Source organism: Syngnathus scovelli, chromosome 4 (genome assembly GCF_024217435.2).
Source record: "Syngnathus scovelli strain Florida chromosome 4, RoL_Ssco_1.2, whole genome shotgun sequence".
Classification (NCBI taxonomy): Eukaryota; Metazoa; Chordata; class Actinopteri; order Syngnathiformes; family Syngnathidae; genus Syngnathus; species Syngnathus scovelli.
The window spans coordinates 7686697-7712500 of record NC_090850.1 but is presented as its reverse complement, the minus strand read 5'-3'; the positions used below and the strand labels follow the sequence as shown (position 1 = coordinate 7712500).

The following is a 25804-nucleotide window of genomic DNA, read 5'->3' as shown; positions in this document are numbered from 1 at the left end:
GCAGAGACGCAATGCTGAGGTCCCCAAACCGGACCTCCTCAACGCTTCGGCTGCGCCTAGAAATTCTGTCCATAAAAATTATGAACAGAATCGGTGACAAAGGGCAGCCTTGGCGGAGTCCAACCCTCACTGGGAACGAATCCGACTTACTGCCGGAAATGCGGACCAAACTCTGGCATCGGTGATACAGGGACCAAACAGCCTTATCAGTTGGTTCGGTACCCCATACTCCCGAAGCACCCTCCACAGAACCTCCCGAGCGACACGGTCGAACGCCTTCTCCAAGTCCACAAAACACATGTGGACTGGTTGGGCGAACTCCCTTGCACCCTCGAGGATCCTGCCGAGGGTGTAGAGCTGGTCCACTGTTCCATGGCCAGGACGAAAGCCACACTGCTCCTCCTGAATCCGAGGTTCGACCTCCCGACGGACCCTCCTCTCCAGCACCCCTGAATAGACCTTACCAGGGAGGCTGAGGAGTGTGATTCCCCTGTAATTGGAACACACCCTCCGGTCCCCCTTCTTAAAGAGGGGAACCACCACCCCAGTCTGCCAATCCAGAGGCACTGTCCCCAATGTACACGCAACGTTGTAGAGGCGTGTCAGCCATGACAGCCCCACAACATCCAGAGCCCATAAGAACTCCGGGTGGATCTCATCCACCCCCGTGGCCTTGCCACCGAGGAGTTTTTTTAACTACCTCAGTGACTTCGACCCCAGAGATTGGAGAGTCCGCCTCAGAGTCCCCAGGCCCTGCTTCCACAATGGAAGGCGTACAGTTGGAATTGAGGAGGTCTTCGAAGTATTCTCCCTACCGACTCATGACGTCCCGGGTCGAAGTCAGCAGCACGCCATCCCCACTGTAAACAGTGTTGACGTTGCACTGCTTCCCCGTCCTGAGAGGCCGGATGGTGGACCAGAGTTTCCTCGAAGCCGTCCAGAAGTCATTCTCCATGGCCTCGCCAAACTCCTCCCACGCCCGGGTTTTTGCCTCAGCAACCGCCGAAGCCGTGTTCCGCTTGGCCATCTGGTACCTGTCAGCTGCCTCCGGAGTCCCGCAGGCCAAAACGGCCCGATAGGTCTCCTTCTTCACCCTTACCACCGGTGTCCACCAGCGGGTTCGGGGATTGCCACCACGACAGGCACCAACGACCTTACGGCCACAGCTTCGGTCGGCCGCCTCAACAATGGAGGCGCGGAACATGGTCCACTCGGACTCAATGTCCCCCGCCTCCCCCGGGACGTGGGAAAAGCTCTGCCGGAGGTGGGAGTTGAAGCTCTTCCTGACAGGGGATTCTGCCAGACGTTCCCAGCAGAACCTCACAGAGCGTTTGGGTCTGCCAGGTCGGACCTACATCTTCCCCCACCATCAGAGCCAACCCACCACCAGGTGATCAGTTGACAGCTCTGCCCCTCTCTTTGCCCGAGTGTCCAAAACATGCGGCCGCAAATCCGATGACATGACTACAAAGTCGATCATCGAACTGCGGCCTAGGGTGTGCACAAGGACACCCTTATGTTTGAAGATGGTGTTCATTATAGAAAATCCGTGTTGAGCACAGAAGTCCAATAATAGAACACTGCTTGGTTCAGATCGGGGGGGGGGGGGGGGGGGGCGTTCCTCCCAATCACGCCCTTCCAGGTCTCACTGTCATTGCCCACGTGAGCATTGAATTCACCCAGTAGAACGATGGAGTCCCCAGAAGGAGCACAGGAAGGACTTCCATCCATGCATAGACACAAACAACAGTCAGGACCCGTCCCCCCACCCGAAGGCGGAGGGAGGCTACCCTCTCGTTCACCGGGATGAACCCCAATGTGCAGGCGCCCAGCCAGGCCGGGGGGCAATAAGTATACCCACACCTGCTCGACGCCTCTCACCATGGGCAACTCCAGAGTGGAAGAGAGTCCAGCCCCTCCCGAGAGGGCTTGTACCGGAACCCAAACTGTGTGTGGAGGCAAGTCCGACTATGTCTAGTTGGAACTTTTCTGCCTCGCACACCAGCTCGGGCTCCATTCCAGCCAGAGAGGTGACATTCCATGTCCCAAAAGCCAGCTTCTGCAGCCGGGGATCAGACTGCCAAGGTCCCTGCCTTTGGCTGCCACCCAGTTTACACTGCACCCGACCCCTTTGGCCCCTCCTACAGGTGGTGAGCCCATGGGAAGGGGGACCCGCGTTTCCTTTTCGGGCTGTGCCCGGCCGGGCCCCATGGGCAAAGGCCTGGCCACTAGACGCTCGCCTTCGAGCCCTGCCTCCAGGCCTGGCTCCAGAGGGGGGCCCCGGTGACCCGCGTCCGGGCGAGGGAAAACGAAATCCATTTACCGTAATTTCCGGACTATAAGTCGCGGTTTTTTTCATAGTTTGGATGGGGGGGCGACTTATACTCAAGAGCGACTTATATATGTTTTTTTTTCACAAATTTTTACTTGATCATTAAGACATCACTTACAAGTATAGTTGACCACTTCCCATGTTATTTTTAGTATAGTTGATCACTTCACATGCTTTTATTTCTTTATCTTGAACATATTCAAAACATAAAAAATAGAGAAAACATCAAATAAAGCAATTAACACTTTAAAGCACCATATCCAAGTCCACTGTCTGCTGTATGTACACTTGCTCCATTTTTGCTCCTCTTATATTTATTATTATTATTTATTATTATTTGTTTATTTATCATTTATTCAATACTCTTATTTATTCATTGTTAGTGCCTTCTTGGTTTTTTTTGTGTTGCTTGTATGCATATGTGTACTATCTCACCGAGGGATAGAGGAAATGTAATTTCAATCTCTTTGTGTGTCTTAGTATATAAAAAAATTATATCGACGATAAAGCAGACTTTGACTTTGATAAAACAACCAAAAAAAATTATATTTTCAGACGAAACTGGATGAGGGCGCTCTAAATTTTACCGTTGGCCGTGACTCATCAACTGGGTGGGCTTAAGAAAAATGGCACCAAAAAGAAACTCATATTTTGCAGGTTACAAACTTCAAGTTGTAAAATATGCAGCTGAAAACAGTAATCGAGCAGCAGAAAGAAAGTTTGGAGAACCGTGATGTACCAATGGATTACTATTTCAAGTGACGTCAGTAGCGCGGCGCGCCGGTTGTTTACATACAAACGTGCCCACACAAGGACGATCGGCATCATTAGCGGTGATCATTTCTAAGTGACACGGAGGACAAAGAGTTTGAAGGAATTAAGGATTTGGAGTGACATAGAAGGTTTGAAAAACTATTATGGCTTTTACGCACGCCCGGTCTCTACTGAGTCGGGGGCCGACGATCGGCCGAGTGGTTGTCCGCGAACGGTGCGCGGGGCTCGGACATGGCCATTACGCACGCCCGGTCTGTCTGGAAGTCCACGCCGCCACACGCTTGGAAGTTTGTTTTGTTTAATAAAGAGCCGTTTACCAAACCTACGTCTATCCTTGTACTTTGTTAATGCTACAATATAGTTATATAGTAGATCTGTGGAATAAAGACGAGGGTGACGTCAGGGCGCACGCGCGGCGATGTTGACAAAGGACGAGGAATTTGATCGATGGATTTAATGGAATTAAAGTGCACGGATGGTTTGATAATATTATTGGCTTGTATTATAGTTATTTAAAATATAGTTTATCTATCGTTATATGAGCCTGTGGAATATTTTGAAGCGCAAGCGCCCTCAGCCGTGCGCACCCATTGTTGACAAAGATCGATCGATGGATTTAATGAATTGGAGTGACACCGATGGTTTTATAAACATGTTATTCATGTAATAGTTGTCCTTAATCACTCTATATGTTACGTCAGGCCCGTTCTCAGCTCTTTGTTTGTGTTTGTCAAGTTAGCATACCTATCGTTTAGCCTGTTGTTGCTATTTAATGAATTGGAGTGACACCGATGGTTTTATAAACATGTTATTCATGTAATAGTTGTCCTTAATCACTCTATATGTTACGTCAGGCCCGTTCTCAGCTCTTTCTTTGAGTTTGTCACGTTAGCATACCTATCGTTTAGCCTGTTGTTGCTATTTAATGAATTGGAGTGACACTGATGGTTTTATAAACATGTTATTCATGTAATAGTTGTCCTTAATCACTCTATATGTTACGTCAGGCCCGTTCTCAGCTCTTTGTTTGTGTTTGTCACGTTAGCATACCTATCGTTTAGCCTGTTGTTGCTATCGTTTAGCCTGTTGTTGCTCGTTCATGACTGTTTTTGGTGTGGGATTTTGTCGAATAAATTGCCCCCAAAATGCGACTTATACTCCGGAGCGACTTATATATGTTTTTTTTCACTTTTTGGGGCATTTAATGGCTGGTGCGACTTATACTCCGGAGCGACTTATAGTCCGGAAAATACGGTATGTTTTTCTTCATAAGGGGCTTGTGTGAGCCGTGCTTTGTCTGGCCCCTCACCTAGGACCCGTTTGCTATGGGTGACCCTACCAGGGGCATGAAGCCCAAGACAACATGGCTCCTAGGATCATAGGGGCACGCAAACCCCTCCACTACGATAAGGTGACGACTTACATACAACATAAAGTGTTGATATTGTTAAATGAAATTATGTTTTGTTTTATTTGAAGATGCAGCATTCATTTTGAACTTCTGGATTTCACAAACAGGAAGCTCAATATTTATTTTTCAGTTCAGTAGTGATGCAGCACATGTATTTAACCTGAAACTGAAAGACAAACACCATTCCCTATATATACATGTGTGCCTCATTTGGAAAGGATGTGCTTCCTTGGATGTGCAAGCCATTTTTGGAGTTTATTTCCTGGGTAGCCTCAAACATGTCCAAAAGCAGACTGCTTTTATTTTGAAAGCGGTAACCTGTTTCTCCTGGAATTTCAGTATAAAGACCTGGATGACTGTGGCTCCCTCTGAGGTTTACAGCCACTGTTTCCCTTTCTTCTGCACACAGTCAAGCAGGTTTCTGCTATTAACAGGGATATCCTTACTGACAAAGCTGCAACCGAGAGTTCTACTGAGGCAAAGACACAGTACTAAGGAAAAGTCCAACTTAGAGCTGAGAACGTTTTTCTTCAACAGGTGTGTGTAATTCTTCTACACAAGTTGTGTTATTTATAAAAAATTTTTTAGCAGAAATATGGATAAAATGAAAATGACTAGGACATTGAGTAGACTTTTACATTTAAAAAAAATTATATGTCATCATTTTGCAACTACATACGTACAATGACAAATTGTATTTGTAATTTGTTTGATCAAAAATAAGTACACACTTGGCATTCCTCACAGGATAAATATAAATATATATATTTTACAACAATGCATAGTTAAATTACATAATTCACTACATATAAAAATACATTCCATATGTTATACAAATATCAGATTTATCAGAGGTTAAAAATACTTTTCAAAACAGAGACAATACATATTGTAATTATTGGCTCGCGGTGATTATATGGATACGGTACACCATTCTTTTCATTGTTTATGAATGCAAACGTATTTTTATTGTTTAATTTCCAGTCACACTTGTGATCATTATTATTGGAAGTAAATTGGAAACAAATTATTATGCAGGCAAGACCACATTGGTTATTGCCATAGTACATGGTCACATGACCAAAGTGCATCTTGTAGTAAGAACTTTAGTATCAGACCCCCCGTCACGGCTCCATCTGTGGCCAACAACTCCTCCCTACATCGACTTGTACTTTTTCAAGTCCCCCGCCTGAATGTCAGTAGTGTTGTAAAGGGACGGAAAAGACTGACTTTGTTTCCGTAAGTCCTGATATCATCAGAGCTCCAATAATGCAGACATCAGGAAGAACAAATCCGGTCTTATGGGCCCAGTCTTTCCGAGAGTGGACCTTGGCACAGAATATGAATGACGCCACTGTGAAGTGTGCCACCAGTGCTGCTCACACTGAAGTCAATAGTGAATGAAATGTCAATTAGACTAAAGACCATGTCAGAGTCCTGAACAGAAACTCTCTCCAGGTTTTAAACAGGTTTATGAAGGACTCTCTGTGTCTGACCCGGGCTCAAACATAAGCAGTTAAATACAAAACCCTGGGTGATATCCAAGTCACATAATGTACAAACAATAAAGGTTAAAGATAAATGGACTTGTTAACTACAAAACCCTGGGTGATTTCTAGGTCACATAATCTACAAACAGTAAAGGTTAAAGATAAATGGAATTGTGTTGGACAAAAATGCATTTTCAAATTGTTTAGATCAAAATTTTGCAAATTACAGAACTAAAATTTGCATAATGTTCTTATAATTTGATTAATAAATGAAAAGACCCCTGAAAAAAAATCTAAATGTTTTACATCTTTACATATTATTTATAGATTTAATTAATTTGTCTAAACACCCAGTTGGTTCTGATTCTGCATAAAAGTGTGTGACATTGTAAAAAGTTTAGTTTCTCACACCAGTTATTCCCAACCTGATATCATCAGGGGTGTCCCGGGTAATTATACAATTTCACTCAGTGTGTCTGAAAACTATTATGTATTGATTAGTATATCTTTGTTTATCCGTGTATGCCTGCAATATATTGGAACAGAAGATACAATAATTTTGCGTATCCAACTGTGGACAAACTGTGGCTTCCTGGGAGTATTTTGGCTTTGTGTTCATGTTCACTGAAATCATCATTACTTCAGTATTCATATTTTTATGAATTTACACAATTTTCTTTGTGGGAAACTCCTCTCTATATGCAGTAAATGAAGCCATTTTTGTGTGTTTTCTGTGCAAATGTCACATTGAATTAAAACAGATTCTACTCTCTTTTCAGATATGATCAGGTGGGCTGTTCATCTTGGGGTTTGTCTAAATGTCATCTCAGCATCACTTGATTATATGTATGATGACAGCTCTTCCCTAGGTAAGAAAAGGAACTACATTTTAGAAAGTTTCAATTCATTTACGTATTTTGAAATTGTAATTGTCGAGTGTACTTCCTTCGACATCGTGTGCAGAATTATTAGACAAATTGTATTTTTGAGGATTCATTTTGTTTTTGAACAACTACAGTGCTCTCGGTCAACCAAAATGTTAATGAACCTTAAACTTGAATATTTAAGAGAGTAAAAGTGAGATTCTGGCTTTCTTGGGAACATTTCTATGTGTGTATACTTATTAGGCAACTATTATTGTGCAGAATTATTATGCAACTAAAGTAAAAATAGATATCTTAGCATCTCACCTGTTTCTTTTCAATTGTTAAAGTGAGAATAATAAACTCCAAATTGAAAAATTAACATTTAAAAAAAAATCAGTGACCAATATAGCTACTTTTTAATAACAGTTACAGGAAGGACTTCCATCCATGGAGTCTGTCAGCTTCTTGATCTGTTGACGATTAATTCTTTGTGCCAGAACAACCACAGCCTGCCAAAAAATTGTTCACAGAGGTGTACCATTTTTCTCCAGCGCAAATCTCCCATTTAGCCATTTAGGAAGGGGCTATAATTTTTCAATAGAGTTTAGGTCAGGAGAAGAAGGGGGCCCACGTCTTTACCGGCGAGCTACCAAGTGGAGTATTTTGAGGCATGCGATGGAATGGCAGTTAGTTCATTTAAATTATTTTGTTTGTTTTAATTTTAGAGTTAATTTTAAGTCCACCTTTAACTCGAAAAGGTCCAACCAGCTCACCTTACGTAATGACACCTTGCTGGTGTCTGATTTGAAATGGAGCTCTGTGGCCGTTACTGATCCAGCCACGGGTCCGGCTGGTCTGTCAAGAGTCACTCTTATCTCATCAGTCTATAAGATGTTTTAAAAGTCCGTCGTCTGATATTTCCTGGCCCAGTCGTGACATGTATGTCTTGTTCAGTGGTGGTCAGGTGTCAGCCTTCCATACCTTGGCCATGTCTCTGAGCACTAAACACCTGTTATTTCTGGGCTTTAGATTGAAGTTCCAGAATATGGTAGCACTGATTATGTTTGACTCTTTGGCAGTTAATTTGCGTCTTTTTTTCCCTAGCATGTTTCTTGCAACATTGTTGACAATTTGCAATGAAACATTTGATGGTTCTGTGGTGGCGCCCAAATATCTTAGCAATTTCAAGAGTGCTGTATCCATCTGAAATACTTTTTTTTTTTTGTTTTTTACAATTTTTTACTTTTCAGAGTCTTTTTTGCCCCATTATGCCTGATGAAAACAAGCTGCCTAATAATTATGCACTGTGATATAGTGTTTTGACCATCCCTCATGACACAAATACACATCACTTGATATGCTTGTATTGAGTAATAAAGGGAAATGTGCTTTCGGCAGTTTGCAAACATATTTTTAAGTGTTAAACTTATAATTATATTAATATAATATCTAGTATTGGAGTGCTCGTGTGGATTGGTGGGTGGCGAAGAATGTGCAGGCAAACTGCATGAACTTGTTTTCTTCGAAGTGTTGTGGAATCGGCCCACACAGAGAGTACCGGACGAGAACACCTCAAGGTCGGTGAGAAACGAGAACAACATCACGTCCAGGTGGTCGGGCTTCGCGGGGAAAACCCAACCGCCTGACCTCACCGAGACGGGGAGTCTGCAGTTTGCATACCAGTCAGATGTTGGAGTGGAGGACGCCATCCTCCACCTACTGCACCGAGTTCACTCCCACATGGATAAGGGAAGTGCCACAGCGAGGATTCTGTTCCTAGACTTCTCCAGTGCGTTCAACACCATCCAGCCCCCCCTGCTCAGAGACAAACTGGACAGGATGGGAGTGGACCCATACATGGTGACCTGGATCTCCAGCTACCTCACAGACAGGCCACAGTACGTCAGACTAAAAGACACCATCTCTGACACTGTGGTCAGTAGCACTGGAGCCCCACAGGGCACGGTGCTGGCCCCTGTACTCTTCACCTTGTACACCTCAGACTTCTGTTACAACTCTGAGCTGTGTCACATACAGAAGTACGCGGATGACACAGCCATTGTCGGGTGTATCAGGGACAATAGAGAGGAGGAGTATAGGAGCCTGGTGGGGGATTTCGCCACCTGGTGCCGTGCCAACCAACTGGAGCTCAACATCTCCAAGACCAAGGAGCTGGTCATAGACTTTGGGAGGAACAGGCCTAAGCCTAGGCCCGTACTGTTGGAGGGGGCTGAGGTGGAGGCTGTGGACTCCTACAAGTACCTTGGGGTGTGGCTGGATAAAAAACTGGACTGGTCAACTCACACCAACCACCTTCACAGGAAGACACAGAGCAGGATGTACTTCCTGAGGAGACTACGTTCTTTTAACATCTGCAACAAACTCTTGGAGATGTTCTACCAGTCCGTGGTTGCCAGTGTCCTGTTTTACACCGTGGTGTGCTGGGGCAGCAGCACATCCAAGAAGGACACCTCCAGACTGGACAAACTGGTCAGGCGAGCCGGCTCTCTGATCGGCAAGAAGCTGGACTCATTGGAGACGGTGGCAGAGGCAAGGACACTGAAAAAACTGTTGGACATTATAGGCAATGTCAGTCACCCTCTGCACTCTGTCATCACTAATCAGAGGAGCCGGATCAGTGGGAGACTGCTCCTCCCCAATTGTAGGACAAGCAGACTGAAGAACTCCTTTGTCCCCCAAGCCATCAAGCTATTCAACTCCTCACTGGGGAGGAGGTGACATGGACATGAACAGGGACATGGAGATGCTTGTAATAACTGTACACATTCTTCACGTCAATATACAATGCGCAATATTATGGCAACTACTGTGTAGTGTTTTTACCTCCCTCGATTTTCTTGCCTAGTTTATCTTTTGGCCTCTTTTACATTTCATTGCTATCTCTTGCACTGTGTGTATTTCTGCATCTTCTGTATATCTTGATCTCTTGTGTTTTTCTTGTGTATCTTGTATTTTACTGCTACTGGACACAGAATTTCCCTGAAGGAGTAATCCCAAGGGATTAATAAAGTTGAGTCTAAGTCTAAGTCTAAGTCTAAGATGGCCATCGACCAATCATCTCACAATGTTTTGCATGCTTTAATATTCATATTGTGTTTCTTCAAAACTGGGCAACCCGGAAGAATGTGTCGTCTTTTGGTGGTCAGAAAAACGCACGAGTTTTAGTGTGAGGGACCCGGGACTGTATTAGTGCGCTTTGTCAGGAATAAACAATTGGTAAATTTGGTCTGATTGATCTACTGGTCTTCTCTTTGACAGAACGAACTCGCAAAATTGTTGGGTGCGCCAGTGTGTGGATTGGGACATAGCAACTCATGTGTTAAGTGTTGATCGCAATTTGGAGTCAGATCAATAACTAAAATCCGTAGCCTAACAGTAAGCATTCAAGCTCATACAGCATGTAGTTGGAAAATATGCATGACAATTATCATACGGTCAAAATACGTACTTGCCTAATAGTAATTCTGCACACTGTGTGTATTTTATGTGACTCCCTTGAACAGACCCATTAGAAGTGCTCAGTGTGAGAATATCTCTACCAGACCCGCATCGGCCACTACTTGGAAGCACATTAATACTTCAATGCTACTTCAAGGTGTGTGTGTGTGTGTGTGTGTGTGTGTGTGTGTGTGTGTGTGTGTGTGTGTGTGTGTGAGTTTGTTCGACCAGTGTTTAAAACTACTGTACAGTATGTCAAAAGTGGTTTCTTTTCTCACATTATTTTGCTTAAAAAAAGACTTTATGTTGTTTTAGAAATTATGTCCTGTAGTTTTGCCAGTCCCACAAGCATCTCTATGTTGTTCATACAGTCAACCGATAGATCAGTGGTTCTTAACCTTTTTGGAGGTACCGAACCCCATCAGTTTCATATGCGCATTTACCGAACCCCTCTTTGGGGGGAGTAATGAGATACCAGCACAGCAAATCAGTGTGACTTCTGCTGTTGCCTTTGCAAGACCAGTTCAGATATGCGTTATCGCGAATTTACACGAAATTCAGGTGTGTTGGGCTATCCGCGGGGGGGGGGGGGGGGGGGGGGGGGGGGGTTGATAGCCCAGGTTAAGAACCACTGTGATAGATGTAAATTACTAAATCATTATTTCCTTTTTCCCCTGGAATTTAAATCGAGAACACACTATGTTTGATGTATTTTTATAAACAAAAAACAGTGGGTTTTTCTTTTCTTAATATAGGACCACACTATTCCAGACCCTGGAGCGCTCAATATAGCTCCACTTTCTCATCGCATCAAATGGAGTTTCATTGCTAAAGACAAGAACACAACTATTTTAGATGCTTTGGAGGGAGAAGTGCACGTCAGCGAGAGGTACCGGGACAGAGTTCATCTGGTGGGCTACCCTTTGACCCCGACAGATGCGAGTATCAAGATAGATCAGCTAAGGTCCAGTGACTCTGGAGTCTACCGCTGCGAGTTTCAACATGGTATTGAGGACATTCATGATGATGTACATGTGAAGGTTCAAGGTAGGCAAAATTTGAAACGTTTGCTTTAGTCACTGTTTTTTCAACCAGTCTGCTGAGCTCTATACAGGCAGTTAAGCCTCTTACGACTCTGAAATACTTCCTCGATCAGGTAGTCCTTTGAACAGGTCAAGACATACACATGTTTCCAATCAGGCTAGTATTTCCTTATGAGGATGTTCAAATTTATCCAGAGGTGGATAGTGACAGACTGGTCCATCCATCTGTCACCGATGGATGCTCATTTTATGGATGGAGGAAGAGGAATGAGAAAATTAAGCAAATGACAGACGGAAGTAGGTTTTCATCCGTCCGTGTAATTGTCACTAACCATATTCAAGTGCTGTCAAACCTCTGTCAGTCTCTCAGAGATGGATGCTCATTTCACTGATGGCTGACAGAAACGAAGCTAGCCAGTCTTGTTTGTTATGCAACGTTCACTCGGGATGTATTTTTTATGGTATGTTACGTTACTGTGAATCAAGTCGGCATTCTTTTTGGCTGCTGTCTTACAGACAATCAATTCTACTCACTGTGTAACATTAAAGTCAGAGGAATGCATTATTATTGATGACAGTAGTGGTGATGAGCTTTTTTTATGGGGGGGTTGCGGGAAGACAGATTCACGATTGATGGAGGAACGTAAGCGATCATGAAAGCGTTTTTAAAATAAAAAATGAGGATTAACTGATGATGGAAGGTTGCCCAGGTAATGGATGAAAGATAGATGGACCGGCAAAGTTTGATAAACCCACCTCTGTATTCATAAATGTGTTTATTCACAACCAGAATGAATGTACAAAAAAGAAGGAAACTTCCTATCTATTCACTAAAGTGTACAGACATCTTACAAAACCTGCATAAAATATTGGTTGTTAATAAAAACCCTCGATATGTTATATTCACATGTGTTTGCCTAATTCTTTACTAAAGTGTTTTACTTTGTTGTTACTGCAGGTATTGTCTTCCACTACCGCTCCATTATTGGTCGCTACATGATGACCTTTGAAAAAGCAAAGAATGCATGCACCCAGAACAGTGCACTCATGGCTTCACCTGAACAACTCCAAGCAGCTTATGATGATGGATACCACCAGTGTGATGCTGGCTGGCTTTCCGATCAGACAGTGAGGTCAGTTCATTTTATAACCAAATGTCTGATTAGCCTTCATTTGCAATATTGTCTCATCTTGTTTCCAAATAGATACCCAATTCATATTCCCCGTGTTAACTGTTATGGTGACAAAGGAAATGTTTCCGGGGTTAGGACATATGGAGTGAAACAACTCGACGAGACTTATGATGTGTACTGCTTTGCTGAAAAAATGACAGGTTTGCATATATCTTCAGGGATATACTGATCTTAGTCACAAATCCTAGTTTTGTGTGTATTATATGCAGGGTCACTCCACTTGTTATTTTAAAAAACATGTTCTGTCTTTTGTAGGCAGAGTTTTCAACATTACGTCAGCAGAAAAATTCACTTTCTCTGAGGCTATGTTGGCATGTTCCACAAAGGGGGCCATACTGGCCACTACAGGTCAGCTGTACTTGGCCTGGCAGGGCGGTATGGACATCTGTGATGCTGGTTGGCTGAATGATAGAAGCGTACGCTACCCCATAAACATTCGGCGGCCACAGTGTGGAGGGGGTCTTCTGGGGGTGCATACTGTTTACCTCTACACAAATCAGACAGGATATCCTCTTCTTGACACTCACTATGATGCCTTCTGCTACACAGGTAACCTCATTTACAATGGAAGCTTATTCCTAAGTCACCATTTACTGGCTTGTTTTCTGTAGGAAAATATCAAAGTTTTAACAGTGATTGTATTTGATCTAATGGATTTGATCAACTTAGTCGTATCATATCACCCTCAGAGTTCCCTGATGATGAAGGTTCTGGCGTAATAGAGGAAGGAAGCGGCGTATTAAGTGTTACCCCAGTGATGCAGAACCCAGACGTTTTCTTTGGGAAACAAACAACCGAGAGTGAGGCGGCCGGAGGGGTGGTGACCCAAAACCCGACCATCGTAGACTTTACCTTTACGCAGAAACCTAGTAAACTACCTCTACCTCAAACACCAAGCATCACAGAACTCCCCACTGAAATAATAGAGCAGGTCACGTTGCCTTCCAACCTAGGCAGGGACCGAGGCAATGAGGTTGTGATACCTCCAACTGGTTAGTAATTTGCATTTTGATATAATCTGTGCTTTAAGTGGTAAAAAAATATAAGTGCCGATACTCCACTTAGGCGACTGTTGCCAGGTAAATTAGGCTGTAGGTAGCAGCAGATCATCAAGTTAATTAATAGATATAAAATATACTATCGATAATGAACAAATATTTTATCTAATAAAAAACGCCTTTGTTCGTTTGAACAGCAATCTGGCCATTGTTGTTCTGTGCAGTTATTGTTGACATCTCTAGCAACAAGTGAATCAAAAGCGCTAACGTTGCTTTTAGCTGGCTGCTCTTCATTTGGAAAAAATGAGCGTGTTGTCCCCTGTTATCATCAACCACTTCATCACCAGTTTGGGTTTTCTTCCAGTCCTTTTGAAACCACGGCAACATGTTGATGTTGGTAGCAAGTAGCAACTATGTAATGGCAATAAACACTGTGTTAAGATCAGATGAAATATTGAAAACGAGGCCAACTTCAGTTATGATCTCAGCAGCTCAGATTCTGGAAGTGGTTCTGAGTTCTTCTCAGGTGTGAGCTTTAAAGGGTCAGAGTTCCCTAACAGAGTCATCATTTGAGGAGCAAGAGGCCTCTGGGTTTTTCTTCTCCAATTTTGGAGAAGCCAGTGGTGAGCATGTGTCAGGAATTAGCACTTTGGCGGCCTTATCTAGGGCTGGAATGTCTGGAGAAGGTAACAGTCTTACATTATCAACTCGGGAGGTGATGACTGGAGTGTCTAGAAACCTTATGGGGTCTGAGGAGAATAAACAAGGGACAGTGGAATTCAGTGGGGAACAAATCAACAGTGGCTTCCATACTGAGAGTAGAGATGTCAACCTGTCAACGCCTTCAGAAATTCAGACATCAGAGATGATGCCTTCACTGTCCATTCAGGGGGAATTAATAGAGACTGCTACACTGACTGATGTTACAACGAGCCCATCTCGGGCTTTGGCCTCCAAGCTTGCCCCAGCTGGTCTGTCTGCTCTTCCCAAAATTATTCTACCTGTTAATGGAAGTCATGAGGACACTGGACACATTCAGGATATGTTAGCCAATTGCGTTTAGACATTTCTTGTGGATGTATTGATTTAAATGAACACGAACTATAAGGTGTCATTCTTTCTGAACTTGATCAAATGTGTGTGATCCGTTTTGTTTTTTTTTTTGCGGTGGGCCACACAGAATATACGTACATATATATAGTATCCCCTTGAGATAGTCTGATAAATACAGTGTTGCCTCAGTTCTTTAGGGTAATACATTTCATAATCCCCTGCAATAGGTGAATGTCCAGGAAGTAGAGTTTGATTTTTTAATTTTATGCCTTTATTATACCATTTACAAAGACCCCCCCCCCCCCCCCCCCCCCCACACACACACACACACACACACACACACGCACACAGTTCCCACAGTTCTCTTCTGAACACTTGTTACACTTAATAAATGTAACTTTCAAAATGCAAAATGAAGACTTAATACCGGCACTGTGGAAGCCAAAAGCCAGCCGCCACAATCACCGCCCCTCCACTTGCGTGCTTACGGTGGAAGTTCTTCTTTGTCTTCCATTTGGAAGATGATGAAGAATAAGAACGGTAGCCATAGCAAACAACTGTATTTCATTTTCTTCAGTCGTGAACTACAATGTCCATAAAATGTCTTAGTTGTATAGCTTATGAGTCCTTGAATATATAATGGTAGCCATTTTTGCAGGTGACACTGATCCATGTCAACCAAACCCATGTGGCGCTGCCTTGTGCAGTGTCGAAAAAGGGTTGGCCATCTGCCATGGTCAGTCAAGTTTCATTTTTGAATTTCTTTGCAGACAATAACTGACCTCTTTGCACATGTTCCACTGCAGTTATGCATGAAATCTGCTTTGTGATGATAGTAACACTACAACACAACAAGAACATACTTTAGTTGGCAGATTAAAATGCAAACATTTGCTCTCTCTGATGTTGGGCATCTTGTTTTGTGTTCACTTTTGTGCATCGTGTCCTGATTGTTAGATATGCTTGCATGTTAGTGTGTTTATCAAATATCGATTAATTCTGCTCTGATATTTTTGTCTTATGTTTTATCAAAACTTACTTCAGTTTGATGTTGTTTTGATGTCTGCTGTACCCACCCATTAGCTTTGCTGTGCTGCGTACATGCTAAAAATGACTGCTCCCATTCACGAAAAATTTGAAGTGACAACAAATAATCTGTTGGAACAAGCTGATTTTGCATACAAATATTGCATGTTTTTTAAATATAGTTTTAAAAAGTAAAATCATCATTTTGAGTACACCACTTAAATACTTTCTAATTTTAAAAACATCAAATAACATGTTTGATCAGCTATTTAATATGCAGTATATATTGTATGGGTCAGAAGTTGCAACAAGTTCACAATCAGTCCTGCCAGTAGTCATAAAAACCCAACTTACCACCCATGCTGCCAGTGCCTTACTAAAAATAGTAGTATTGCTCACTCACATTTTTTTGCTGAATTAGATGTTTCCCACTTTAATCCGTGTGACAATGGAGCCACCTGTGTGAAGAATGCAGACTCTTACAAATGCTTATGCCTGCCAAGCTACGGAGGGGAGCACTGTGAGATTGGTATGAGTTTTGCTGATAGGTACTAATAACAGCCTCTTAACAACGTAGGCCCTAGAGATTATTGTCAGGCGCAGAGCAGGGAGAAAAAGGAGAAATCAAAGCGCCTCGAACCGAGGGAAATACAAAAACAAGATAGCGATGTAACCAAGTTAACATCGGTGAGCAAGGACGTTCAAACAAGGCTTTCTACGTGGACTCAAGGGTTTCGTGATCGCTAGTGTTCTCAGCAAGGCAAGACGCACTGGCACTGGATACGGGGAAAGACGCGGGTTATATGGACACAGGAGGGGAACACAGGTGAAGACAGTTGGTCATTGACGCAGGTGCACACACTTGGAATCAGGGGATCACGTGACCGGACGCACAGGGGAAGGACACACTGACTGGAACGAGAGGAAATCACACAATAAAACAGGAAATGAACCGGACGACACATGACAGCATGACAATTATTTCATTAAAAAAAGCATACCGTATTTTCCAGACTATAAGGCGCACCTAAAAACCTCAAATTTTCTCAAAAGCCGACAGTGCGCCTTATAGTCAGGTGCGCCAAATTCCGTCCCGGCCATCTAAATTTAAACTGGCCTGAAGCATTGTGTCATAAAATCAATCATAAGTGGCCCGCTGAAGACTATGAATCATCAATCAAAAAGAGTATGGATCATCATTTTGTGATTATAAAGTAATTTGTTGCGTCTAAATTTGAAACAAAAAAGATAAAATGGCGAATGATTTGATTTGGATTAAAAATCTGACATGATACAACCTGGCCTGTTTATGTCACGTGCTGGTGCCACCGGCGACAGGACCACGCCCCCCTGTCAATGGAATCGCCGTCACCTGCCACGGGCTCATGGACAGCACTATATCAGCGCCGCCAGCGCAGACCTGAGTGTCAGTCTGTCCCTTGATGCTGCCTTGCTCATCAGTCCCGAAGCTACGGACCCGCTTGACTACTTGGAACCCCCGCAGAATCGTTTGTCCTCTCCAGCCCGATCGCCGCTCCAGCGCCCGCTGTTCCCATCATCCCCTTCTCCAATAAAGTCCGTCGCTACGCACTTGGCTGTACTGTCCGTTCCCTTACAGTACAGACTGACCAACGCTATGCAGCCAGCGAACGACGAGACGGCATTGAGTCGACTGGAGCGAGCCGAGACCGCCGTCAGCAGCCTGTCTGCCGACATCCGGCACCTGATCAAGGTTGGTCAGCAGCAACAGCTACAGCAGCAGGAGATGGCCCAAGCCCTCCAGAGACTGTCGGTGGCTGCGTCCCCGGCTGTCACGGTACCCCCGCACCGCTCGTCTGCCGAGGCCAGGACGCTCGTGGACGTCCCGGAGCCCCGCCTTGGCAACATCGAGAAGTTTAACGGCGATCCCAAGCACGTGAGGGCATTCGTGACGAACTGCCGCATAATGTTCAGCCTCCAGCCAATCACGTTTTCGTCGGAATCAGCCAAGGTCGGGTTCGTCCTAACCCACCTCACGGGCGAGGCGCGGCTGTGGGGCCTGGCCGAATATGAAAGGATGGCCCCGGCTTGCGATTCCTTCGACGCCTTCGCGGAGGAATTGCTCCGCCTGTTCGACCTGGGATCCGCCGCCGAGGACGCCGCCGAGGAACTGGCGACGCTGCGTCAAGGTAGCCGATCGGTCGCAGAGTACGCCCTTAAGTTCCAGACGTTGGCCGGCAGCAGCGGATGGAACACGCCGGCGCTCGTTAGCACCTTCCTAAACGGACTCGCTGAGTACATGAAAGATGGACTGGTTGCGTACGATCGCCCGCGAACCCTGAGGGGCGCGATGGACTTGGCGGCCCGAGTAGACCGGCGGATCCAGACGCGGCGGCGCGATCGGGAGAGGAGGTCCCCGCGAAACCCGTGTGGTCACATTCCTCCGTCTGCTGGGGACCCGCCAACCACACCACCCGCCGAGCCCATGGATCTGGGAGGGGCTCAGGTTCCCTCGGAGGAGCACCGTCGACGCCCCTCACTGGGCTTGTGTTTTTACTGTGGGGAGGGGGGCCATCGGGTAGCGGGGTGCCCGTTAAAGAGGCCGGAGCTCACGCGGCGTCGGGGGATCCGCGTGAGCTCGACCAGCACCGGCTCTCCCAGCCCCAGCACGCTCACGCTACAGGCACGCGTCCAGCTCGCGGCGGGCGACCAGAACGTGGCGGCCTTGGTGGATTCCGGCGCGGGGAACATCATGGACATTAGCCTGGCACGCAAGTGGGGTGTCGGCTTCCTCCCTCTGAGCCCGTCTATTCCCGCACGTGCCATTGATGGCCGTCTGATCGGCGAGGTGGCTTTCGTGACGGAACCAATTAAGTTACTGCTCTCGGGCAATCACCACGAGACCATCCAGTTTTTTCTTCTCTCCCTCCCAGGACAGCAGCTCATACTGGGGCACCCTTGGTTGCGGCAGCACAACCCGGTGCTGGACTGGGAGGTGGGGGTTGTTCGGCAGTGGAGCGAACGCTGCCATCAGGCGTGCCTGAAGGCGGCCACCAGCCCACTCAGCAGAGCCCCGCCGAGGTACAGTCCCGACATCCCCAATGTCCCAGCGTTTTATCACGAGCTCAAGGAGGTTTTTAGTAAAGCCAGGGCCACTTCTCTTCCTCCACACCGGTCCTACGACTGCGCTATCGAGCTGTTACCCGGCACCTTCCCTCCCAAAGGACGCGTCTACTCCCTGTCCGCTCCTGAGCGCCGGGCTATGGAGGAATACATCCGGGAGTCCCTGGCAGCCGGTATCATACGACCGTCCTCTTCACCTGCGGGAGCGGGGTTCTTCTTCGTGAAGAAGAAGGAGGGCACGCTACGCCCGTGTATCGACTACCGGGGACTAAACGAGATCACTGTGAAGAACCGATACCCTCTGCCTCTTCTGTCTTCCGCCTTCGAGAGCCTTCAGGGAGCCACCGTTTTCACCAAGCTGGATCTTCGCAACGCCTACCACCTAATCCGCATCCGGGAGGGAGACGAGTGGAAGACGGCTTTCAACACCCCGAGCGGACACTACGAGTACTTGGTGGTTCCGTTTGGGCTCACCAACGCCCCAGCGGTTTTCCAGTCACTGATTAATGACGTGCTACGAGACATGCTGGACAAATTTGTGTTCGTTTATTTAGACGACATCCTCATTTTCTCACGCTCGCTCCCTGAGCACATCAAGCATGTACGGGCGGTGCTGCGCCGTCTCCTTGAGAATTCGCTCTACGTGAAGGCGGAGAAGTGCGAGTTCCACGCCTCCTCTGTCAAATTCCTCGGCTATGTGGTGCGTGAGGGATCAATCGAGATGGACCCTGGGAAGGTGCAAGCGGTCACGTCATGGCCTGTTCCCGAAACACGCAAGCGACTGCAACAGTTCTTAGGGTTCGCGAACTTTTATCGCCGTTTTATCCGTGGATACAGCACAGTGGCCGCGCCCCTCACCTCCCTTACCAGCCCCGCCTCCCCGTACAAATGGACGGAACAGGCAGAACGGGCATTTCAGGAGCTTAAGAGGAGGTTCACATCCGCTCCCATCCTCAGGGTTCCCGATCCCGACAGACAGTTCGTGGTAGAGGTGGACGCCTCGAACGTGGGTGTCGGGGCGGTGCTGTCTCAACGTAGCCACCAAGACGATCGCCTCCACCCGTGCGCCTTCTTTTCTCGCCGTCTGTCGGCCTCGGAACGAAACTATGACATCGGGAATCGGGAGCTCCTCGCCGTCAAGTTGGCCTTGGAGGAGTGGCGGCATTGGCTGGAGGGCGCCACCACTCCGTTCATCGTCTGGACCGACCACCGCAACTTGGAGTATCTTCGATCGGCCAAGAGGCTGAACGCAAGACAAGCACGGTGGGCTCTGTTCTTTGACCGGTTTGAGTTCTCTCTTTCCTATAGACCGGGTTCCCGTAACGCGAAGGCGGACGCCCTGTCGCGTTTGTTTCCTGGGGGGGAGGAGGGACAGGGTCCGCCTCCCACTATCCTCCCGAGCTCAGTTCGGGTGGCGGCTCTTACATGGGAGATCGAACGCCAAGTGGAAGCCGCATCACGCGATCAACCCGGCCCCAGCAACTGCCCGGAGGGTCGCCTGTTCGTCCCTGAAGGTCTGCGGTCGTCCGTGCTGCAATGGGCGCACCACTCACGCCTGGCCTGTCATCCCGGCGCGGCACGCACGAGGTACGTGGTGGCACAGCGTTTCTGGTGGCCCACCTGGCAAGTGGACACCAGCGATTACGTCAGAGCCTGCTCAATTTGTAACCGCTACAAGACGTCTACTCGTCCTCCGGCCGGGCTGCTTCAACCCTTGCCGGTCCCCCAGCGTCCCTGGTCTCACCTGTCGATCGACTTTGTCACGGGCCTCCCCCCCTCTGAGGGAAACACGGTGGTCCTCACGGTGGTGGACCGTTTTAGCAAAATGACGCATTTCATCCCTCTGCCTAAGCTCCCATCTGCGAAGCAGACGGCGTCCATCATGGTGCGGGAGGTGTTTCGCCACCACGGTCTCCCACAGGACATCGTGTCAGACCGAGGACCTCAATTCGCTTCCACCTTCTGGACGGAGTTCTGCCGACTCCTCGGCGCCACGGCCAGCCTCTCCTCGGGGTTTCACCCTCAGTCCAACGGTCAAGCGGAGCGCCTGAACCAGGAACTGGGCAGGTCTCTCCGATGCATGGCCGCCGGGGACCAGCGCGGGTGGGTCCAACAGCTTCCCTGGGTAGAGTACGCTCACAATTCCCTCCCCAGCTCGGCTACTGGACTTTCGCCTTTCCACTGCGTCTTCGGGTACCAGCCACCCTTGTTCGCCCACCAGGAGCGTGGTGCGGCGTGCCCGTCGGCCCAGGCTTGTGTCCGCCGTTGTCATCGCGCCTGGGCGAGGGCCCGGGTCACTCTTCTCCGCTCTGTTTCAGGCTACGCCCGCCAGGCGAACAAGCACCGGACACCGGCTCCGGAGTACAGAGTGGGGCAGCGTGTGTGGCTCTCGACGCGGGATTTGCCGCTGCGAGCAGGATCCCGCAAACTGGCGCCCCGCTTTGTTGGACCGTTCCCTATTCAGAAGGTGATTGGCCCGGCCGCAGTCCGTCTTCTCCTTCCAGAGTCCATGAAGGTTCACCCCACGTTCCACGTGTCCCGTGTGCGGCCCATCCATGAGAGCGCGTTGGCGCCGGCGCCCGTTCCGCCGCCGCCGCCCCAGCTCGTTGAGGGGGGCCCGGCTTACGCTGTCCGCTCCCTGCTCCGATCGCGGCGGCGCGGTCGTGGTCTCCAATACCTCGTGGACTGGGAGGGTTATGACGACGCGCACCGCTCCTGGGTTCCGAGCCGCTGGATACTCGACCGTTCGCTCATCACGGAGTTCCATCGCTGCCATCCGGACCAACCGGGTCCTCGGCGCGGGCGCCCGAGGAGGAACGAGGGGAGGTCTTGCCCGCCGGTACCGGGGTCTTCTGCTCCCGCGTCCGTCGATCCTGCGTCTGGCGAGGTGTCGGACGTTTCGGCGGTGTGCTGACCCCCCCACCTGGTCGCCCGGGGAATTGCCTTCCTTTTTTGTTTTTTTTTTGTTTTGTTTTTGGTTCCTGGGGACGTCGGGAGCCGTCCCTTGTGGGGGGGGTTCTGTCACGTGCTGGTGCCACCGGCGACAGGTCCACGCCCCCCTGTCAATGGAATCGCCGTCACCTGCCACGGGCTCATGGACAGCACTATATCAGCGCCGCCAGCGCAGACCTGAGTGTCAGTCTGTCCCTTGATGCTGCCTTGCTCATCAGTCCCGAAGCTACGGACCCGCTTGACTACTTGGAACCCCCGCAGAATCGTTTGTCCTCTCCAGCCCGATCGCCGCTCCAGCGCCCGCTGTTCCCATCATCCCCTTCTCCAATAAAGTCCGTCGCTACGCACTTGGCTGTACTGTCCGTACCCTTACAGTTTACTGCAGTCACAAACACCAATATCACCCTTCTTATTCATACAACAATAACAACAATAAAACAAACGAAATACATCTAATAAAAAATTAATTCAACTTTCCTAAAATTATTAATTTGTTATTATTTTAATCTTTAACTTTAACTTTTAGAGTTTACTGATCTATCTGACTGTTTTGTTTTGTACATATTAAAGTAAGCGTTACATGTTTGTTTTGTGTGTTCTGTGATATTGTTATTGTTTTCACTATTCCAAGTTATTATATTGTGATTGCATTAATGGTGCACCTTATAGTTCTGTCCACCTTATATATGGACAAAGTTTTAAAATTTATTGAAGCTGCGCCATATCGTCCGGAAAATACGGTAATAAAAGATATATCTGTCACATTAGCATGAATGGATGAAAAATGTACTCGCGCTGTCTTAGATTTTAGCGGCAAAATGCGACCATTTAGGGACAGTGTGGCGCATGTACAATCCAATACAGAAGTTCAATTGGTGCAAAGCAAACACAATTCTCGACATTAAACACAATAAAATGTCCTTCAAAGCACGCTAAGAAACAACCCACAAACCACACAACACACTAAAATATTAACTTTGTGAGTAATATAGAAAAAATAAATAGATTGAGAGCAGGGTTAAGAACTGGTACTGTATAATATACTGCTTATTATCATGGCATTTGTTTTGTAATCTTGACCCATTTAGAGTAGCCCGAGTAGACCCTTCAATGTCACTGTCATGCGGTCGCGTTTATTTTCCCGGGTTTCTGTCTCGTCGATGTCGTAATTTTACTTCCGGTTTTATTTTGTCGTTCCTTCCGTTTCAGTTTGTGTTTCCTTCCTCGGTGTTGGTTGTCTTGTCTTCCCTGATCCCGATTGTGTGCACCTGCGTAATCGATACTAATTGTCATCACCTGTGTCCCCGCCCTTTTGTGTGTATTTAGTCCGTGTCTTCCCCTTGTCTTGTGCCAGTGTGTCTTGCCTCGTCCCGACCACCAGCGATCCCTTGATGTCCGAACTCTCTGTAAGAACCCTCCTTTTTGTCTCGCCACCGAGCGACGCTTTTGTTTGTGCCTTGGTCTCCATCGCCTTTTTGTCTCGCCCCAGTGCGACTCCTTTAGTTGGTACTTTTTGCTACGTGTTTTCCCTCGTAAGAGGCGTTTTGATTTGTACTTTTAGCCTTTTGACTCGCCTCAGTGCGACACCTTTTGTTTGTACTTTTTGCCACGTGTTTTCCCTCGCCAGAGGCGATTTGATTTGTACTTTTGCTCTGTGTGCCTGCTGGAATAAATCCAAGATAGAAACGACTCTGCATCCGAGTCCTTCGCCTTGTTCCCGGCCTGACAGTCACTTTCAATTGCAAACCCTAAGACGTGAAAACAGGTTCAGTAAACATGGAATTTGTATTGTCTTATTGCCTAACTTCACATCATCCTCCCTTGGTTCTTGGGCTGCAGATGAGCAGCAGTGTGAAAAGGGTTGGATTAAGTTTCAGAAGAACTGCTACCAGTACTTCAGTGAAGGAGAGATGTGGCTGGATGCCGAGCAACGCTGCCGGGATCTGAATGCACATTTGGTCAGCATCATAACACCAGAGGAGCAACACTTTGTCAATTGTGAGTGCCTTGAGGATCAGCTTTGGGCACCCCGTGGCCTATAGGATGTTATTGGAAAATATAGACGTTAGAGCAAAACGAGTAACCCTTTTCCCCCCAATAGCCAATGCGCAAGACTATCAGTGGATCGGACTAAAGGACAAGACTGAAGAAAATGACTTCCACTGGACAGATGGGACTCCACTGGTGAGTAACAATACCTGATGATAGTTAAGCAGATTACTGTCAAGTCATCATCATACTACCATCACACTATGTATATACTATATACGTACACATGAATAAATGAGACAGAATTAGATAGATAGATAGATAGATAGATAGATAGATAGATAGATAGATAGATAGATAGATAGATAGATAGATAGATAGATAGATAGATAGATAGATAGATAGATAGATAGATAGATAGATAGATAGATATTGTTGGCATAAACTGAAACTTTGACAAAGGCCAAAGAGCAACGTGAACTACAAATACATTCAAAATGTTTTATCTGTCCTTTGTGCTGCCTTGAACTATACTTTGTTATATTGAATACAACCTATTTTTTACTTATTTACACACACTGTTATTGTATACGATAACGATGTATTTTTGGGCCCTAAAGCAATATGAAAATTGGAAACCAAATCGACCAGATAAGTACATAAGCCCTGGAGAAAACTGTGTGGTGATGATCGGGTATCACGAGGGCCAGTGGATTGATGTGCCTTGCAACGAGCAGCGACCATTTACCTGCAAAAAAGGCCCAGGTATGTCAGCCCAGGCCTCACATCTTTGCCCATTTCTTCCTTGTACTGTAAATAATATTTTTTCCCCAGTGTCTTGTGGTGCCCCTCCAATGGTGGCGAATGCTCACATGTTTGGTAACAGAAGGGAGGAATACCCTATCAACTCAATCGTCCTCTATCAGTGCAACCCAGGATTTAGACAGCGCCACCCACCAGTGGTTCGCTGCAACGCAGATGGACAGTGGGGATAACCCCAAGTGGAGTGTACTGATGGTGAGTGAGATTTGCTAAGAAACTTCTCTTTCATTTTACCTGAAGGTGTTAATAAAAATCATATTCTTTCTGCAGTGAAAGCAAGACAAGGAATACAAAAGAGAGACAACAGCAGTCCAGTTGAATCAACCACCGCCAGCAACTAACATGATTAAAAAAAAACTTTAAAAAGCCCATGAGAAAATTCACAACACTCAAATATGCATTTTAATATATTTTGATCATACAGTAATATTTTTTTTTAGTTTATCTTCAGCATTTGTAATCAATTTGGAATTTTTAAATGACTAAGATTTAAAGACACGTTTCTGTATCAAAGATCCATAGGAAAATAATCCTCCCGAGGTGGTGAAGTAAATCTTGATTTGTATAGTGTGGTTAAAATTGGTTGCTGTTATTAGCCACAAAATTCACTTTGCAAAATTCCAAGAAAGTGCTTTCAGTCAATGAACGCATTAGATAAAAAAAATTAGATACAGCACTGCAAATGTATCACACAAACACTGTCTGTAACTGTATTGTCATTGTCAGTCTTTTACAAAACAATATTAACAACAATTGCAACAATGTTATAATTCTCTTCGAGTGAACAGTGGATGAAATTTACAAATCAACTCACAATTCAGTTTATTTATAAAGCCAGAACCATTGTATTGTCTGTTTGTGTCATCCAATTGCTGATTTTTTTTTTTTTTTTTACCGAGATTGTAAACAACATAAACCATCAAAAGCACCGCTTGATCATTCATACCAACTGTAATCACACAAATTTTATTTATGAGTTTCACAATGGATATCTGCTGCACTGAGCTGGTTATTCTCAGACACACACAAAAAAAATAGAAAGTGGTATGAACCTGAGAGCTACACGCAGAAAAGATGAGTGAAATCTACACACTGTATTCACCAGATTATCATTTTTGATCCAGGTTTTCTGTAGGATGGATTGAGTCCTCCTTTTTTTCAAGCTGCGTTTACCCACTATCACCTTCCAAGTGGCTGTGCAGTGCAGAGCACTTGTGTCATAAGTATCAAAATTTATATGTTGTCTATTTTATGTTTGTGTCATGGAACGGATGGAGCAGGGCGACCAAATGCA

The 25804-nt window shown here is 46.2% G+C and overlaps 1 protein-coding gene across 1 annotated transcript; it reads left to right on the top strand.

The window, feature by feature from the left end:
- Positions 1-4867: 4867 nt before the first annotated feature.
- Positions 4868-25363, top strand: LOC125966814 (aggrecan core protein-like). Its single transcript, XM_068650444.1, has 14 exons — positions 4868-5054; positions 6787-6876; positions 10398-10489; positions 11088-11379; positions 12334-12508; positions 12581-12708; positions 12824-13117; positions 15278-15355; positions 16067-16174; positions 23539-23697; positions 23801-23883; positions 24309-24453; positions 24523-24705; positions 24781-25363. The coding sequence occupies exons 2-13, from the start codon at positions 6789-6791 to the stop codon at positions 24681-24683; spliced, it is 1803 nt and encodes a 600-aa protein (XP_068506545.1). The 5' UTR covers positions 4868-5054; positions 6787-6788; the 3' UTR covers positions 24684-24705; positions 24781-25363.
- The last annotated feature ends 441 nt before the right edge of the window (positions 25364-25804 follow it).

What these genes read in the sequence shown, in the direction of transcription:
- LOC125966814 (XM_068650444.1), top strand. Translation starts at nt 6,789, where the DNA reads ATGATCAGGTGGGCTGTTCATCTTGGGGTTTGTCTAAATGTCATCTCA. An exon ending in TACTTCAATGCTACTTCAAG is followed by an intron (nt 10,490 to 11,087) that starts GTGTGTGTGTGT and finishes TTCTTAATATAG; the next exon opens with GACCACACTATTCCAGACCC. An exon ending in AGGGTTGGCCATCTGCCATG is followed by an intron (nt 15,356 to 16,066) that starts GTCAGTCAAGTT and finishes TTGCTGAATTAG; the next exon opens with ATGTTTCCCACTTTAATCCG.